This window comes from Phoenix dactylifera, chromosome 10, assembly GCF_051530095.1.
Source record: "Phoenix dactylifera cultivar Ajwa chromosome 10, Ajwa_hap1_PhDact_Kaust_v1.1, whole genome shotgun sequence".
Classification (NCBI taxonomy): domain Eukaryota; kingdom Viridiplantae; phylum Streptophyta; class Magnoliopsida; order Arecales; family Arecaceae; genus Phoenix; species Phoenix dactylifera.
This window is the reverse complement of record NC_143199.1, coordinates 15,258,142-15,277,829: the sequence shown is the minus strand read 5'-3', so window position 1 is coordinate 15,277,829 and position 19,688 is coordinate 15,258,142. Positions and strand designations below refer to the sequence as shown.

At 38.2% G+C, this 19,688-nt stretch overlaps 1 protein-coding gene across 3 annotated transcripts; it reads left to right on the top strand.

Moving 5' to 3' along the window:
* Positions 1-549: 549 nt before the first annotated feature.
* On the top strand, positions 550-7,014 carry LOC103703640 (target of rapamycin complex subunit LST8). Of its 3 annotated transcripts, XM_088705389.2 has the most exons (13): positions 550-819; positions 925-1,029; positions 1,139-1,262; positions 1,979-2,080; positions 2,168-2,280; positions 3,419-3,488; positions 5,166-5,243; positions 5,387-5,503; positions 5,583-5,677; positions 5,929-6,008; positions 6,115-6,174; positions 6,270-6,427; positions 6,597-7,014. In XM_088705389.2, the coding sequence occupies exons 3-12, from the start codon at positions 1,155-1,157 to the stop codon at positions 6,395-6,397; spliced, it is 951 nt and encodes a 316-aa protein (XP_088561515.1). In that variant the 5' UTR covers positions 550-819; positions 925-1,029; positions 1,139-1,154; the 3' UTR covers positions 6,398-6,427; positions 6,597-7,014. The 3 variants fall into 3 exon arrangements, with proteins under 3 accessions (XP_088561515.1, XP_008784780.1, XP_026659003.1); XM_008786558.6 differs by lacking the exon at positions 6,597-7,014 and having other exon boundaries at positions 6,270-6,544; XM_026803202.4 differs by lacking the exons at positions 550-819; positions 925-1,029; positions 6,597-7,014 and adding an exon at positions 852-924 and having other exon boundaries at positions 6,270-6,544.
* Positions 7,015-19,688: the final 12,674 nt, after the last annotated feature.

The following is a 19,688-nucleotide window of genomic DNA, read 5'->3' as shown; positions in this document are numbered from 1 at the left end:
AATAACAATATGGAAATAAACCCAATCAACATAAAATAAACCCAACTAAAATAAATCAATCCAAAATAAACTGGCCGGGCCCGCTAAACTGGCTGGATCCTGTGGCGACCAGCTGACTTGGCACTGGTGTCCGCACCACCTGTCTGCCCCATATGAAATTTTGGAATCTTTGTTCCAGTGACCTCAAGAACGTCATCGGCACTATGGTATTTGATAGTAAGTAAGACCGAAATCGAACTGAGAACCGAGCGCATCACTCTGCCCATCATTGAAAGTGCACCCATCTACCAACCCTCGATCCTGCATCTGATGCTCACCTCAATGTCGGCACAATCACCACCTCTGGGACGACAGCCTCGTGATGGGGACTTCCAAATATCTTATAGTAAGTACCCTTCTGCTCTCCCACTCCCAATATTTTTTTGATGGTTGTCTTCACTCACAGCTGAGCCTTCGGGCTGAAATTGATTGCCGACTTGGCAAGGTTGACCCATTGCTTGAACGTTTCACAATAGCTCTCAAAAATGTTCTGGATGGTCCTGGTAGTGAGTCTCGTGGTTCGAGCTAGAAGCAGACATCGGCAAATAAGAGGTGCGATATTATGTTTTCAAACTCGGTTAGGCACAGAGTTTTTTTGGAGCTGGATTTGTGTTTCTAGATGACTTCACCGGGCCATGGCCAGCCGCGCCAAGGCTTATTAACAGGCGCGCCCAAAACCCGTCTTCCGATCGCTGAGTTTACTTCGGTGAGTCTCCCCGGCGCTGTCCCAAAACCCTAGACCGCCAACGAACAACTATGGATTACATTCCTGGCTACAAGGTTACGATTATGCTACTCAATCTTCTTGGTCTGGAGTAATATCTCAAATCATTCATACTCGCAGCTAAACCCTTTTCTTGTTGGATTTACTTCCGTCTCTCTCAGGTAAATGCTTCTCTCCATCTCTCTTTAATGGATTACTATCGATGGGAGGCTGAGGCCGAGTCATGATCCAATAGAAGGGCAAAGCAATCGGTTGGGCTTTCGAGGGTAAAAAAAAAAACTCTTCATCCCTCGCATATTATGATATGTCCTGAAAGTTTTCTTGACTGGAAGTTGTTGTTATGGCTTCTAATTTCGTGGATCGATGGATTGGCAGGGGGGAGGGCTTCAAGATGGGCCAGCCTTCGGTGATTCTTGCGACGGCTGGATATGACCATACCATCAGGTTCTGGGAGGCCAAGAGCGGCCGGTGCTACCGCACCATTCAGTACCCCGATTCCGTGAGTTCTTTTATGTTAAATTTTCGTGGCTTCTTTTTCTGTTTTTTACAATTTAGTTTGATTCTTCACTTCTTTTATCGTTCGACTGCATCGTGATTCTGTGGGTGATGGTTTAAACATACGACAGACAACATTCTTGTAAGCGATTTGCTTCTTAAAATTGGATTTTTAGCCAAGAACAATATGCTGGCTTTACAGTTTTGTCTGCTTGTGTTGGTGTTCCAAGGCAACACGTGCATTTCTTGCTGGTGCATGGCTTTTATGCTATTCTTGGGGCAATCTAGGATACCTTATGCCTCTCTTTGCACTGAACTGAGTATTTTAGTGGATATTATCTAATATACTGAGAATGTGACACGGAATTTCTATTTTCATGAAAAGTTGCAGCTAGTACATGCTGCTGTTGGATAATATGTTGTTACATTAAATTTATTATATACGGATACAGCTCAACTGCATGTTCTGTTACTCTGTTGAAAGTTCTTGTGATGTAACATGTGTGGGATATTGTTTGTGAACGTTGGCGTGGAGCTTCATGTATCGTAGATGCCCAACTTATCCTGCTGAGAGTAATAAAGGTTTATTTTAAGAAATGGCAGGGTGATACATGCTCTACACTTGCATAAATTTCATTTTGGACAGAGATTTATACAAATTCCAATGATCTTAAATCCTTTTACAATTATAATGTGATTTTTCATCTGTGATGTCTGCAGCAAGTCAACAGGATGGAGATAACCCCCGATAAGCGATTCCTAGCTGCAGCTGGAAATTCTCACATCCGCCTTTTTGATGTTAACTCCAACAGCCCGCAACCCGTATGTCTTTATGTTTCAGAAGATTATCATCTTTTTAATGTGTATTTCTATAGATTGTAATGTTTTGCTTGCACTGTATGGTGCCAGGTTATAAGCTATGATTCTCATACTAATAATGTGATGGCGGTGGGATTTCAATGTGATGGGAATTGGATGTATTCAGGTTCTGAAGATGGTACAGTAAAAATATGGGATTTAAGGTATCACAAACAACTTGTTTTCATTGAATCATGCCATCCTACATAAGTTTTTAATGGATGTATTAACTTCCTCAATTTTCTGACTGTGGGGTGGGGTATCGTGTCATATTGCAAGGTACCATTTGTTATCTACAACACTTATATGCTGAATTGGTCCCTAGCTTGCCGATTATCAAAATTAAACTGACTTGGAATCCCATATGGTTTTGTGGAGTCATTCTTGATAGAAGCTTTCTGAATTACATAAAGAATGAAAATTATTGATCCAATAGGGTTGACGGAAGGATTTCCTTCCACCCACTCAACTTGAATTCCTCCAACAAAACAATAAACTTTTAGTGCAGTGCTCTAAGCCCCTTCATTTTCATTAGGTTTTCATGATCCACAAATTGTGGTACATATCATGGATGAGACAAGTAGAGTCTATGCTCTTTGCTTTCACTCCTTCTTCTAAGATTCTAATAGGTGGATGCTCTTTGTTTTCACTCCCTCTATTCCCTTCTCAAAATCATGGCATTTGCTCTCTATTATACTAGTGAGGTCCTCCTTATTTGAGTCGGATTCTTTTTCCACCTAAGAGAGAAGAAGTTGCAAGTTCTTTACCATTCTATAGAGGTCCACTCTCATTTAATCGAGTAGGATTCCTCTTCTAGTTAGAAGAGAATAAAAACTTTCCTCTTTTTATGCTAGTGAAATCCATCCCAAAATGGCCTGAATTCCTCTCTTGATTAAAGAGGATTCAACTTGAAAAAATAATATTTTTTAAAAAACATCTAAATTTAGGAAGAAGCTAATCTTGACTCCATCAGTTTCATCTACAACTATGTAGCCAAATTCTTCCTGGATTGGAAGTTATGGTTTCCTAAAATTTCAGTACTCAATTGAGTCTTAGATATGATGAATTTTGCTCCCGAAGCTTGTTCGCCCTATCCGAAGTGGCTAGATTAATCCACGATAGGCCAAATGATTGTCTTGGATCAATTATAGAAGTATTTTTGAAAAACAAGAAGTTATAGAGGACTATATGGTGCACATCGGTAGACTCATACTATGTGGCCTCTTCCTTATACATTTGAATTTGTTACCTGATCTTGATGTTCTCGTGCTTCACATTTTATTTTCTGCATCCCTGTATCAGGACTGCGATTTGCCAACGAGAATACGAAAGTCGGGCAGCTGTTAACACAGTGGTTCTACATCCAAACCAGGTTCAACTTATGATGCGACTTGCGGTTCTTTTTCTGATGTGACCACGATGCAATCTACTACTAAATCAGCTTTTTGATATCATTATTATTGGATATATATATATCAAATATTTCTCTAATGGTGCCCATAGCTTGTTTCCAATTGTACCGATTTCTAAGCCATATAAGTTGTAAATTGCCTTTATTTTTTTTAAAGAAATACTGTTAGAGCATTCCCCATCCCTATTTTGTTTCCTGCTGGGGCCGGTAAGTAACAATTACAACAGAGGAACTCTGGCTGTCTTTAGTAGACTTTTTTTTTCAATGAAAAATATCACTGCATGATAGGAATTGTTATGAACTTTCAATTTTCTTGTCTCTTCGAGTTTGTGAAACCATGCAATAATTGCAATTGATGTTAATCATGACACTCTTTCCAGTTCAGTTGGTCCATAATATGCATGCTGGTCCTTAATGTGCATGCTGGTCCTCTCAAGTTATTGAGGCTGAACTAAAAGCTAGACCCTTTTTGATACAAAAGAGATGTGTTTGTCTCAGGATCTTTCTAAAAAGTTGGTTTCCATTGTTCTGGAATGGGTTGGATGTTTGAACAAATTGGTTGCTTAATTTTTCTTTTAACTGATTAGCAAAGTCTCAAACATATCCTAGAACAGCAAGTAGAAGTTGTTAGACAATGTAAAGGAGAAAAGTTTTAGCTCTGAGTGTGTTGATGAAGTAAGGGAAGGTATAGTATAATGATGGGGCCTTTTAAAAGTGTACTGAAGTACATTCCACAGAAGTTATGAGAAATTATATTTGAAGCAAATCACTTAGAGTTAGAGAATGATTAAAGAGAAATGTGGGGGTTGATGAATGCAAATGAGGTGAATCTCTGAATGACTAAAGTTGGGATTTACTGACATGCACCCTCATGCTGTAAAAACTGCTTAAAAAAAGATTGGTTACTTGTGTTTGATGATAATTAGGTGGGCATTGCTGGCGCTCCATGATCCCTTAGTCCTTCAGAAAAAGGGGATCTGGGGAACCAAATATTGCATCCATAATATTCATACAACTCTACCCAGTTCTGCATCTGTTATCTTCCACTTAATATGTGCTTTTGGGAATAGGAAGAGTTTTTTTGATGGTTTAGTAGTTTGTAGACGAACATGTTGGATCCTGGCGAAAGAAATTGCAACATATGATCTTTCAGTTTGTTATCTTGTTAAAGTAAAATGAATATTAATTATCGAACTGGTGTGGTGTTTTGGAATTATGCATTAGACATGAAAGACTAGATGGACTATTTTACTTCTTATACTTTTGCATTATTTCAGCCATGAGTCAACTATTTCAGTTTGTACTTTCTTATTGATTTGATAGATACCAAACATGAGATATATATTCTACTGATACAAGCTTCCTTTAATTTGATCTTAGAACATATTGCATGCTGTCGCTATTGGTTGATCTTTGTTGTCATTCAATTTCTCATACTTGGACCTAATACTTTTCTTCTTGTGTGTGTATGCGTGCTTGCTTTGTTTTTACGTGGACCTAATACTTTGATGTGCAATACCCCTCTTCTTTCTGATGCTGATGCAGTTTCTATCCTGTTATAGTGGTAAACTGTGGTCCAAATTTGTCTTCCAACTTGAAGAATGCCTCTATCTAATCAATAACTTTATCATGTTGCAGAGAGAATTAATATCTGGTGATCAAAATGGAAATATACGGGTGTGGGATCTAACTGCAAATTCATGCAGCTGTGAGTTGGTAAGTACATGCATAATATAGTAAGATGGTGAAAGTTAATTACTGCTCTTGTAATATATTCCTGAGTAGTGACAATATTCTTATCTTGAAGGAGACTTACCACACAAGGAGGGTTTTTTACCCTATTTTTCACTTGAGTGCAGGTACCGGAGGTTGATACAGCTGTGAGGTCTCTAACAGTAATGTGGGATGGCAGCATGGTCGTTGCTGCAAATAACCATGGAACATGTTATGTTTGGCGCTTGCTCAAGGGAACACAGGTATCTTATTTCCTGTGTCTAGTTTATGATCACTGATTTGCAAATTTTGATTTCCAAACTGGCATTCAACCTGCTGCAGACAATGACATACTTCGAACCACTGCATAAACTACAAGCACACGACGGCTACATCTTAAAATGCTTACTTTCACCAGAATTCTGTGATCCTCAGAGGTATGTGATCTTAGAGTTATCTAGCAGCTAAAAACAGTAATAATTCATTTATTTTTGTTCTCCGGAGTATTAACTTCCATCATGACATTGTAGGGGAATTTTTTGATCACATAATCATAACTATAATATCTTCATAGGCATCATTCAAATAATTAGCCACAGGGCAATTTCTTGGTATAACTGAGCTTGGATCCTCATGTATGCAGTATTCATGTTTAGGATCTTACAAGTTCTCACTGAACTATTTCTAGGTATCTTGCCACTGCATCATCTGATCGTACTGTCAAGATATGGAATGTTGACGGTTTCACCTTGGAGCGAACTTTAACAGGTAGAAAACCTTCATCAGATTCCAAGCTAGTTTTCATCTCTCTCGGCATTTCACCTAATCCCTATTTTTGTGAATAAGCTCTCATCGATTCTCCATGTATCCTCAGGACACCAGCGCTGGGTCTGGGATTGTGTATTCTCTGTGGATGGTGCTTATCTGATAACAGGTACTAGATACAGCATAAATAACTTCGTGTTTTGTATCCTTGATTTGCCCTTCCAATTCTGTGAGCATAACATGATAAAATTTGGCTATATGCAGCTTCTTCTGATACTACTGCGAGACTCTGGTCAATGTCCACAGGGGAAGCCATCAGAGTGTATCAAGGGCACCACAAAGCAGCTGTCTGCTGTGCTTTGCATGACGGTGCTGAATCACCACCATCATGATCCTAGTTTGTGTACAGATGTCACCCATGTGTAATAACATTTGATAATTATATCCTGTTGATTGTTCTTGGTCTTTTTATTTTTTCGGTGTCATGAAGTCTGTTCTCAGTCAAGTTTGCTATATCTTTGCATCGTTTACTGCTCTAAGTTCATGCTTGATCGTTTTTTGTGTTCTCATGCTTCATATTTGATCATGCAGTCAGGTCATATGATTTAATCTAGATCCAGAAGAATTCAGAGCCTCCAGGCTTCAATGAATGATGGAAGAAAGTTTTATGTTCTATGTGTTCTATGCCCAAGTTGATGAGGGGAGTTGATCAGTTCTTGTTGTGACACAGACAACATGATTCGACCATGCAACTGGATCTGAGAGGATGAAGAGGTCGCTCTACTGCTTGATCTTATATGAAAAGAAAAAAATGCAACAGTATTCGTTTATAAGGTGTGCTTTAGTTGATTGAACTAATTGGTGGCCAGCGAGCATAATTCATTTTCTTTTTAATAGATTACATTGTTAGACATTAGTTGGCATCGGTGGGAGTCCAGGTTAACAAATTCATGGTATTGTTTGTTGGTAGAATTGAATAAAGCGTTTGCCATTCAACGGGAAGATTCCAGACACGAGATTTCTGCTATTATCACTGGCTAAATGAAATAGCAAACTTCTAATATGTTTATATCAGCTAACATCAGAAATAAATTTTGCTGGAGTCTCGTTTGGTATTAGGTAATAGAGATTTTGTCTCAAAATTATCTAAAAGAGCTTCTAACCTTTATGAGATTTTTTTTGGCACTCCAAAAGTAATACTAAACGGCATCTTTATCTTTAGCACTCTTGAAAGCAAGTAGTAGAAGTCTTGGATAGTTCTTATTTAAGAGATTAAATTATCCCCAATTAATCTAAATAAGATTTATAAAAATAATTTCGAAATAAGATATTTTGGTTATAAAGATGCAACTGCTTTATCTGTTCAATCTAACCTAGCGGCTCCTCTCTCTCTATTGGTACGAAGAATATGTAATAAACAGCATAGGTAGAAGATATGTATAGCGGACGGAAAAGTTAATCTCTCTAATTAAAATATTTAAGAACTTTTATTTTTATTAATTAAAAATTTAAAAAGTAAAACAGGTTATAGGATGGGAGGTGCGGACAGATGAGACATATATAATCAAATACAGAATTACACTTAACATGTATGCTTATTTTGGTTAATTGGGTTAATCCAGGCTATTTTGGTCATTTCGAGGATACTGTTATTTAGATTGTCCAAAGGGTGCAATCAATTCTAAACCAGAGGAGGCAGTCAATTCTAAAACATGGCCGACATGTTTTTGGTCCATCTCCTTTTAGGTGGCATTAGAATCCTATATATTCTAACGTCTGTTTCCTACTTTGGAGAGCACTGGTTGGCTAATGAAAAGCAATTAATGCTAAAATTCATATTGCTGGATGCTAGTTTCCTATTTCCCCAAGTCTAGATCTGCAAAACCTATCAGCAAAATCTTGTATATTTGGGTATTTGTTTTCTATTATGATCTAGAAGGATCTCCAAACTCAATATGGACCACTTTGGTCATTACGAAAGGGTCGGACATGATCCAAGAGCGAGATCAACAACATCATGAAGGCGAGTTGCATGCTAAAATTTTGAAGGCTATAATTTGATCATACAATATTCGATTATGATATATTTTTTTTTAAATTAGTCAACTTTTCTATATTTACGACATGACACCACTCCCTTCAGGGGGGCAACTCCTCTAACGATCGAGCCTAAACTTTATTATTTTGCGCTTGAAATGGACTGATCAAATCAAAAGTTTTCATTTGAGTAAGACATGGACCGAGCATAGCTCTCTATCCGAGTAGAATCAAGTGATAAAAAGCAAAGTTGATGAAAAAGTCGAAATCTACAATCTCAAGAATTTTAGCTTTTTTTAGAATATTTCTACTAGTGGTATCTATTTTAGGAAAAAAAGTCCTATTAGAATTGAGAAAAAGAAACCGACCAAAATTAAACAAGGGTGGACCTTACCATCATAAATAAAAGATATATATCTCGATTTTTTAATCATCAATGAAAGAAAGAAAAACTTAATTCCTACTTTTTGCAATTCTTCCATCTTCATTTATTTTAATTTTTTTGAGAGATTTGAGTTAAGTGGGTTGAGAAAAATCTTTTTTCTCCTTGATCGAATCATATTCAAGGAGTAGGGCCATCCTAAAATTAGTTGGCGATGAAAAAATTCTAAATCAAGCTCATTCAAGAAAGGCATTCATCTCTTAAAATTTCAAAAAGAAAATTATAGTGACCTCTCAAGTTCGAATGACTCTTAGAGGTCTAAGTGATATGCACGGTGTAAAGTTCATGGTGCAGAACTCTTTTGATTCATCCTTTTGTTTCTGCTTATACAAAATAGATATGATTTTTTTCAAATTTGGGAATAGCAATGAAGCCTTTTTTAGGCCTATCCATAATACGAATTATAGTCCAGTTACTCTGTCTCAAAGAACATAAAAATATTCCTCGACTTGATGAAATCTGAAGTTGTGTCGTATAAGTGAACAATAATTCCCTTATCATTCAATAAGCATCTTGTATTTCATAGAAATTTGAGATAATCCCTCATTTTTAAAATTTTTCAAATTGACCTGCCATATTTCCAAATCATTCGAAAATGGTCATCCAGCTCCCCATTCAATTGATGTCATTAGCTTGCTATTGCAGATGACCAAAATGTCCTCACCTTCTTTGGACATTTATTCATCTGTTGACTAGATGAATGGAGTTTGGAGTTCTTTAAGATCTGTACGGTGGATGATCCTAGCCTATGTACTATATACTAAAGGTGCTTGAAGATCTGTGTAGACGAATGAATGAAGAACTTTGGAGTGCCGAGAGATGTGAGTGGTAAGTGATCCTTAACTATGGGTCATATACTAAGGTTGCTTTGAGAGCTGTGTTGGAGGATGAATGGATCAAAGTGTTTTGAGATTTATGCAGTAGGTGATTCTTAACTATGGCCCATATACTAAGAACTCGTTTGGTTTGTGGAAATTTTTTTTTCTCATTAAAATATTTTCTACGAAACTGATTTTTGAGAATATGATGCCTGAAAAAATAATTTTGACATATTTGGTTGGCCATAAAAAAGTGGCCATTCTAGAGTGGCTTACGTTTGGTTAAGCATCTTTTTTCTGAAAAAGTTGTATGAAATATCTATTATATCCTTAATAGAAAGAAAGACCTCATCCATGGAATTTGATGGCTTAAGGGTAGTTTTGGAAAAAAAATGGATCCCAATTTACAATCGGTAGGAAAGTAGCTTTCTATGTTCCTCATGGCTTTTTTTTCATGAAATATGAAAATCTTATTTCTATAGAAATACTACTTTTCCATATCTCTTCTTTGAAAACTCCAACCAAACAGGAAGTGTTTCTTTAATTTTCCGTTAACCACACTTTCTCCTTTCTTTTCCTGCCAACCAAATAAGTCCTAAAAGTACTTTGATATTTGTCATTTGAGATATTTCATATGAAAGATCCTTTGAGACTCTACCCCATTCAATAAATATCAAGGATATTTTTGTCCTACAATCACTTTATGCTACCATATGATGGTCACGTGCCACCACTCTATTACTGGAGATGAATGGAAGGGCTACTTTGGAATGATTGGAAACTTGAAGGGTCAATTTAAAAAAATTTAAAAATAAGGAGGTGTCCAATTTTCTTTCTGGGGGGTTGGTCATTGTAATTTTTCCAATTTAAAATAAAGCCTCAAATATCTTAACTAATCGAAGAAGGTAAAGAAAGAAAAGAAAAAATTAGAATATTTTTAAAATATTTCCAAATCATAATCATCAAAAAAAAATAAAGAGCACTATCTCATCTAAATTTTTTTGGTGTTTCGACTTGTACTCCTGATTTTTTGGCATGCACAACCCATTTGAAGACCTACTACTCAATCTATTCTGGAGGTCCTTCTGAAACTTATTATTTGATAGACTTTTTGGAGACTGTTGTCGGTTTGAATGTGGTGTAAACAGTCTTGGAGACGTCTAGGACTGGAGAAGAAGCCTTATATAAGATAGTGCCGCTATTGTCGGCCACATGAGCAATAACCTAGCCGTCAACACTGTTGGTCTCCTTGTAAAGACATTTTGCTACAAATGAGGTGATAATCAAGGCAAGCCTTTAGATATCCACCAACAAGGAATGATTAATTCCCAACTAATCTACTGGATTACTAATCCATGGAATAAGTTTTAGAATCCCCTTCCAAGATTACTTTATCAACTCCTAAAATAGGCATGGCATGTATCAGTCCCTCCCATGCATTTCTTAATTCTGTTGGAAACCTTGGTGGTCGCATGCATATATTTTTAAAAATTTTACAGCGGAAGCATGAATTAAACTATTTAATTCCTATGCATGCTAGAGATCATATCTCTACAACAAAAATAGATCCAGAACTTTAAACATTTATCCTAAACAAGTAGGCATGATTCTATGTCTAACATGTAGTCATGCAGAATTTCAGCAACCTAGTTGATTTCTAATTTTAATTTTTAATGAGATCAGATCTCATACCTTTTTACTTTGAGAACTTTGATGATGCCTTGATCACCTTGTATAGCCGCACACGTGTCCAGCCTCTACGGATAGTCCACGCGAAGCTCTAGGAAGACCCACAATTGCAGGAGTGCTAGCTCGTGCAGAGGTGCTGCAGTGGCTGAACTTTTCTCCCTCGAAGCACTCAACTTTTGATTCTTCTTCGAGAGGATGAAGGATGGAGATGAAGGAGAAGAAGGAGGAGAGAAGGTGGCTGGCTCTCAGAATTTTTCCAGAATTTAGAACCCTTTCTAAAGACCATGTTTTCAAACCCTAAGTGTGGGGTCCTTTTATAGCCAAAAGACCCCCCACGCCTCATATCTCTTTTGGCCAACGAATTTGGCTGATAAAATTCCCAAAAAATTCTGGTGAATCGACAAGTAAGAGATGAACAAATTCTCTTTTAATCTTGTGCCAAGAATCCTTAAAAATTAGGGAGTTATTGCACCCCAAACTTCAGCTGCACGCCACCCTCCTTGATGCGTCATGCAGTCCCTACAAATTAGAGATTTGATTCCTATCTTTTTAGGAAGATTTTGTTAGAAGTATGCCCTAGAAGCCAACGTGGCTGATGCATATTTTGTAATCTGAGGAACAAATTTGTAATTTGACTCTTATTAATAAATAAGATTGGGCAATTTATTTTTCATTCATGTTTGTATGTGTCCATGAATCGTCCAAGAAATTAATAGATGATGACACATATTCTCAAGGAGTTGAGAATTTGAGGCAAATGTCATTAGGGATTAATTTTTAAATGCTCCTGATCGATGGATCCATCACGAGAGACGGTGATCGATCCACTGAGATTAGTGCACAGATCACTTAATCAGATGGACGAGTCTCGAGTCCACGGTGTAGAGACACTGGAGTGATTATGCAAGTACTTGTTAGAGAACAAAGTACTGAGCGTGACCAAAGATAGTAGTCACATGGATGTCGATCCACTCGTCAGTGACTAATTATGCTGCAGTTATATGACTGGTCCTTTGACCTGCGATGTCTCAGCTATTCACTGTGAGGTTGCTGTAGTTTGACGAGCATGTGAACTTGGGCCCTAACCATTCGGATCCTTGTAGTGCGGATTGGCTACAGTAGGTTCATTTTGGAATAGGGTTGCATATAGATGGGATCTATCGACCTTGATAGATTAGGAGTGATCCTATGTGATTTATGAGACTGAGTTCGATAAATTTCTGGCCAGGTATTTTGGAAAAAGAGTTTTCCATATCTCGAACTGGAAGTCGTATAAATTTGACATATGACGGATGATGGGGTTTGACGAGATATCCATAACGTCTGTCACGTTGGGATCCATGATAGAGGGACTGTATTATACACTAACTGCACCTAGAGGTTCAGATATTCCATTCTACTGGGTTGCCACCACATGCTGCTAGGTGTCACTAGTGGATTGTGAGACTCGAAGGTATTCACTTGGTGATCAGTGAACCCTGAGAGTAGAACTGAAATCGTTTCAGTCCACTGAAAGGAGTTTCAGTGATATTAAGATGGAGATCTCAATATGTCTCACTACCAGTCAGAATAGAGCCTACGGGGTCACACACATAAAGAATTTAATTAGTCAGACTATCATAATTGTGATTTGGAATCACAATAGAAATCAATTATCAATATGATTGGTGATTGAACTAACCCACTAAGTGTTAGTGAGTTAATGGAAGAAGAATTAAGTAGAATTGATTGCAATTGGATTGCAATTGGGATGATTTAATGAGCCAAATCAAATTGGGTCCGACCCAAATTGATTTGGGTTCATGATTGGGTCAATTTGATTAAACCAAAGTTTGTGCGGATTTTAAAGACCACATGTTGTCGTAGGATTAATATGACTTAAGTCATGTTCACACTATGCGGACTTTAAAGTCCACATGGCGTCGTAGGATGCATGCTCCCAAATCAATTAATTCTCCTAATGAGATTAGAAATCTGAATGTAACTAGGAAATTAATCAATTGATTAAGTGGACACATGTCATGCATCTATGAGCACAAGGATTGGACACTTGGCATTAATCCAAGGGTAGGTTATAGTCCCATACTCCTAATAAGATTAGGAGAAGCTCTAAACCCAATCTATAAAAGGGTAGCAAGGAAGACATTATGAATTAATTCTCTCCTCTTCCTCTCCACGCCTCCTCTTCTTTCTTCCTCCTTCTCCATGGCAGCAAGGGGTCTTTATCCTCCTCTTCTTCCACGGTAGCAAGGCAAGAAAAATCCACGTGCAAGGTTCCTCCTTCCTCTTCCTCCATCGCGAGCAAGGTTGAAGAAGAAAGGTTCTTCATCAAGAAGGTAAGTTGCAGATTTTTATTACAACTTATGATAGTCATGAGAGGTCTTTGCAAGGAGCTAGCACTCTGGTAAGACCCATTCTCAGATGATTAGATCCTCGTGTGGATACCTGTAGAGGCCGGACAATTGTGCGGCTCAAACAGGAATCTAGAATAGATCATCAGGCTGCGGTGTTCTACACCTGCAGAATTTTTGAAGATGAGATCTTCAAATCTAATAACTTCTGATTTTGTTTCAGTTTTATAAATCTTAATCAACCCTTCTCAGATCCTAATCTTTCCTTCCTAATGAGTTCAAAGATCTTCTAGATTTGGATCCAGAAAAATTTTTGAATTCTACGATCCGAGACACGTTCATACGATGAACGATATCCCGTTCGAATTCCGCTGCGAATGTCGCATCGAACGGGGCGTAACTCAGCAGTGGTATCAGAGCCATGGTTCTAAGGAGCATGATTAGGACTTAAGGAATGATTACCACATTTTTAATCTAATTTTTTAAAGAAATTATGCTTACTGGATTTTCTGCGTGCTGAAATTTCAGGTTGCTGAAATTTTCAGCATACAGATTTTTATTTGCTATGATCTTGCAAATTATTTGAGAATTGCAATTAGATTACAATGTTTTAAATCAAGTAATGCATGATCTAAAATCCAGAGAATAGCATAATAGGTTTAAAGTTTTAGATATGAAAATATACATGAGATGCATGTGGTAATCATAATATTCATACTTGTTTAAGGTTATGTTTAAAACAATGTATGCATGAGATGTATGTATTAGATAAACAAAATTTATTTGCATGAGATGTAAATGAAATCCTTAAACAATAGGACACTTACATAAGATGTAAATTGAAACAATTATGTCATTTACATAAGATGTAATCACGTAATATATGAAAGGGTTTCATAATTATATAGGATGTAAATCTGAACCAATGTGACATTTACATAAGATGTAAATCGAATGACATATGGTATGGGGTAGATTGTTACATTAGATGTAAATCCCAAGAGACCTAAAATCTTCCTAAATCAATCGAAAGTGAACGATACATTGAGCTAGCCATATTTGATTAATTGATCTAATTGGTGTCTAGGAAAGCTCAAAGGTGGTTACTTAATTAGGACCTTACTCTCTGAGTAAGGAGAGCCTCCCACCTGCTTACCTGGCCAATTGATCGACTACCACCTATGGAAAGCTCAAAGTTGGAATCACTAAGATCTGATTACCCAATATTAAGTCGATTGGTCTTCCACCGTAGTAGAGTTGCTAAGATCTTTCCGGCGTTGATTAGTCTCGGCTGGATACAGTGGGCTAGTTGCATCGGAGGATTGGACCTCTCATTAACATGAGATGTTGTGGGGTAAAGGTGGGGTTGGGCTCCAATAACTGTTAGGTGAGGACCCAATCACAGCTTTATTTTCGCGGGATATACGGTGGGTCTGACTTAACCAAGGAACGGATCCAATAACTGTTAGGTGAGGTCTTTATGACTTGGAGACTAGGTTAGCTCAATATGCTTATGAAGCATTGTACAAGAGTTGTACACTCATCGTCTATGTGTCTCCAATAACTGTTAGGTGAGGTGACATGTAGATTGGTGGGACCGCAGCACACCACTCAAAATCCTAAGTCGCAGGTTTCCGTATCTTTACCAGGGGAGTGTGAGAGATCCGAGAAATAGTGGAAGGATTTGATCCAATTTTGTTTTAAAAGTTCCTAAAACAAATTAATGTCAAATACAAATTTCTAATTAGAATCTTTACTCTCTGCAGATGTCAATGGCTTCCAACCCGATAGTTCGAATTCTAGATAATAATAGGTTGACCGGACCAAACTATAAAGATTGGCTCCGCAACTTGAAGATTGTCTTGAGTTGTGAAAAGATAGCTTATGTTCTTGACCATGAACTCCCAATGTTACCAACCCGTGCAACCAATGAGCAGCGTGAGACGCATGCAAAATGGTTGGATGACGACAATAAGGTTAGGTGCTACATTTTGGCATCCATGTCCAACGAATTGCAATGCCAGCATGAGAGCATGAAGACTGCTACGGACATACTTGATCACCTACAAGAGTTGTATGGTGAACAGAGTCACGCAGCGAGGTTTGAAGTGTCCAAGCGGCTCTTCAAAGCCAAGATGCGCGATGGGCAGTCCGTCCATGAACATGGTTTGACCATGATCAAGGATCTTGAGGAGCTTGAGAAGCTTGGCATGACTATGCACAAGAATTTGCAAACAGATTTGATCCTACAATCGTTGCCATGTTCATGGGCAGTTTATTGTAAACTACCATATGAATAAAATTGAATGCACCAAACTTGAATTATTGAATATGTTGGTGAAACTGAGGGAGCCTTGAAAGGTTCAAGAGGCACAGTTCTCGCTGCTGAGCTAGCTTCTACTTCCAAGAGAAAGTCTATTAAGAAGAAGAAGAAGCCTGCGAAGAAGCAGAAGACCAAGAAAAAGCCGAAGAAGGAAGTTCTTAAGAAGAAGGCCGAACCCAAAGGAAAATGTTTCCATTGCAATGAAGACGGCCATTGGAAGAGGAACTGTCCTATCTATATGGAAAACATAAAGAGCAAGAAGGATGACATGCCTTCTGAAGGTATGTCTAATATGCTTATTATTGAAACTAATCTAACGGTTTCGTCTATTTCCAGTTGGATTATAGACTCTGGTTCTAGTGTTTACTTGTGCACTACCATGCAGGGTGTTCGTCCTTTCCTGTCCACCTAAAAATATGCTAGACAGATCGTTGTTAGAACCGACGAACAAAAGTTAAATTTAAATTTTTACTCTTACCTTTCTTACTCGAAGAATAGTGGTTGTAAGAGGTCGATCCACAGGGAGGCGATTGGAGTTGCATAAAAATTAGAACGTTCACTCGGATTCAAAATCGATTTTTGAATAATAAAAGAAAAACATTATATCGGGGATGATGATGAATTCTCTAGTCTACTGGAGAATTATTTTTTTATTTAAAAATAATAAAAAGACATGTACTTAGATTTAAAGAGCATTTATATTTTTAACTAATCAAAGAAAAGCTCTGGCATAAATAAAAATGGATGAAAACAAGAAGAAACTGCATAAAGAAAAATTTAATATATTGTATAAAAAGAAAAATTAAACCATTGCATGAAGAAAACATAAATTAAACTAAACCTAGAACAAGGATTGCATGAAAAAGAAATGATAGATTCGATAAAAATAACATCGATTACAAATAACAATGGAGATTAGACCTTATACTCCTTCTCTTTTGTAAATAAAATAAAGAAAAAGAAAGTAGAACAAGTCACTTTTCTTCTCCCTCTCTCTCCCACGGTGGAACTCCCAAAATAAAATACTTTTTTTTATTCCTTTCTTCTTCCCAAGAACAGAGCCTTGCTCTGTTCCTTCTTCTCAACACCCAGCCGATTCCTTCTTTGGTTCCCACCCCAACCGAGCACACCCCCTGCCAATGGCCTCTCTCCCCTTTTTATAGCCCTTGGAGACGTGGAAGAGGCGGGATCCGTGGGATCGGCTGGGCGGATTGCGGAAGGTGGGCTGCTGGCTGCGTGATGCTGGGGATCCGACGGGAGCTGGCACGGTGGCTGGCATGGAAGATATCTTGGAATCTTCATGGCTGGCCACGGGATCAACGAGAGGACGTGGATCCGTGGGTGCAGAGGCGGAGGCTGCCGTGGGACCACTGCTAGCATCACGGGAGGGTGATCGACGGAGGAGGTGCTGGGATTTTGATCGCGTAAGGAAGGAGACGCGGAAGAGACGCTGGGATGGAGCGGAAGATGGGAACGGCTTGCATCAAGGGATTTCGGGAGGTGGGGACGCGGTGAATTCTTTCTTCTCCCCTTCTTTCGCACGGGATCTCGGGAGGAAGGAGAGGGCGGTGATGCACTGCGGACGGCTGGAGTGGAATGCGGAAGAGAAGATCACGGAAGAGCTTGAGATGCGGACGGGCTAGAGACGCGGGCTTCCTTCTTTGGTGTTGCTGGCACGGTCACTTGGCTTGCATCCTGGCTGGAGCTGGGAGGAATCGCGGAGATGATGACGTTGAAGATGCGGACGCGGGCGGCTTGGATCACGGGAGAGGCATTCATGGCTTGGATGCGCCGTGGAAGATGGATACGGACGGGAGATGGGATGCTAAAAATGGACGCCAGGGGACTCTTGGGCTGCTGGGATTTGGATCACGGGTCACCTGTTCTGACTGGAGGTCAATTGCAAGTTTCTTATGGGTCACCCGACCTCATAGTTATGATATGACCAAATTAGATTTGCCCATAAATTCTTTTTCAAAAGCACAAATAAAATGGACCCGATTCGGACCCGACCCTGACGCGGACCCGACTCGATCTTCAACCGGGTCGAATCTGGGAAGGGATCCTTCTTTAGTCAAATTTGAACTCAATGTGCATTTTATTTCTAAATTATGAAAATATGTGCCAAACCCAAATATAATATTAATCCAGTGAATTTATCATTATCGGTTAGCAATAATACTAATTTAGGTGACATGTGGGTCGCACTTTTGTGCTCTCATCACACCCCCCAACTAGCTTATTGCTAGTCTCTAGCAATTTAGTGCGAAAATGATAAAATAAGAGTGCAAAAGTGTAATTTATTATATATATAAAATAAGATAAATACTCATTTTCGTAGAGCATTACGATTGCACTTAGCACGTGCAACAAGCCGTTAAACCCCTAGGTTACCGTAGTGGACGAGTGTTGTCTCGTGAGGGTTTGCAGTGAAGTTAACCACAAACTTCAATCCCAAAATAAAATTTGGTTTATGAAATGAAAGTCTTATTTCAAGTACATAACTGATAAGAATTTCAAAAGCACACAAGGTTTTAATTACTAAGTAGCCCAATTTCTAGGTTAGTATGCAATTTAAGTTGAAGTCATTAAGTTTTCCGTTAGGGAGTTGTAAGACTTATTTATACTTGAGTGCTCAGTGAAGTTTGGACCATACACAAGCTAAGGTTTTGGATCTCCAAAATATCGCTAATATTAGTAGTTTCCAAGAATTGGTCGGACAAGACCTATTTGCTGATTCAAAATCATCTTTTCTGCAGGATTTCGAGAGCTGTGGATGTTTACTTTAATACCTCATGGGCTTTATCTGTAATATTCCAGTTTACTCGAATTTTTGCAACGACGGCTTTCACACTATTGTCTTTCTTAAGGTCAAAATACAATTTTTTTTTAACTTTTTTTTTTTTTTTTGAGAATGTTTATATTGTGCACTTTTACTCCTGTGATGATTCCTCCATGTAGCGAGCAATTAGTCGACAATTCTCACACCAGTTGGCATGAGGTGTCGGGCATCAAGACTCCCCTATGGACCTATGCTCGGGTTCCTCATCACAAGCCCGCTGACCTTTGACAATAGGTAGCCCTTTTCGATGTACCTGACTAAATCCACAATTTTTTTTTTTTTTTGGATCAGAAAAAGATGGTTCATCAGGATTCGAGGTTGCTACCATATTCTCAACACAATGCCGAACCTATACCTTAGAAAATGCAGGGAACCCAAAATTCTGTTCGTCCTTTCCTGTCCACCTAAAAATATGCTAGACAGATCGTTGTTAGAACCGATGAACAAAAGTTAAATTTAAATTTTTACTCTTACCTTTCTTACTCGAAGAATAGTGGTTGTAAGAGGTCGATCCACAGGGAGGCGATTGGAGTTGCATAAAAATTAGAACGTTCACTCGGATTCAAAATCGATTTTTGAATAATAGAAGAAAAACATTATATCGGGGATGATGATGAATTCTCTAGTCTACTGGAGAATTATTTTTTTATTTAAAAATAATAAAAAGACATGTACTTAGATTTAAAGAGCATTTATATTTTTAACTAATCAAAGAAAAGCTCTGGCATAAATAAAAATGGATGAAAACAAGAAGAAACTGCATAAAGAAAAATTTAATGTATTGCATAAAAAGAAAAATTAAACCATTGCATGAAGAAAACAGAAATTAAACTAAACCTAGAACAAGGATTGCATGAAAAAGAAATGATAGATTCGATAAAAATAACATCGATTACAAATAACAATGGAGATTAGACCTTATACTCCTTCTCTTTTGTAAATAAAATAAAGAAAAAGAAAGTAGAACAAGTCACTTTTCTTCTCCCTCTCTCTCCCACGGTGGAACTCCCAAAATAAAACACTTTTTTTTATTCCTTTCTTCTTCCCAAGAACAGAGCCTTGCTCTGTTCCTTCTTCTCAACACCCAGCCGATTCCTTCTTTGGTTCCCACCCCAACCGAGCACACCCCCTACCAATGGCCTCTCTTCCCTTTTTATAGCCCTTGGAGACGTGGAAGAGGC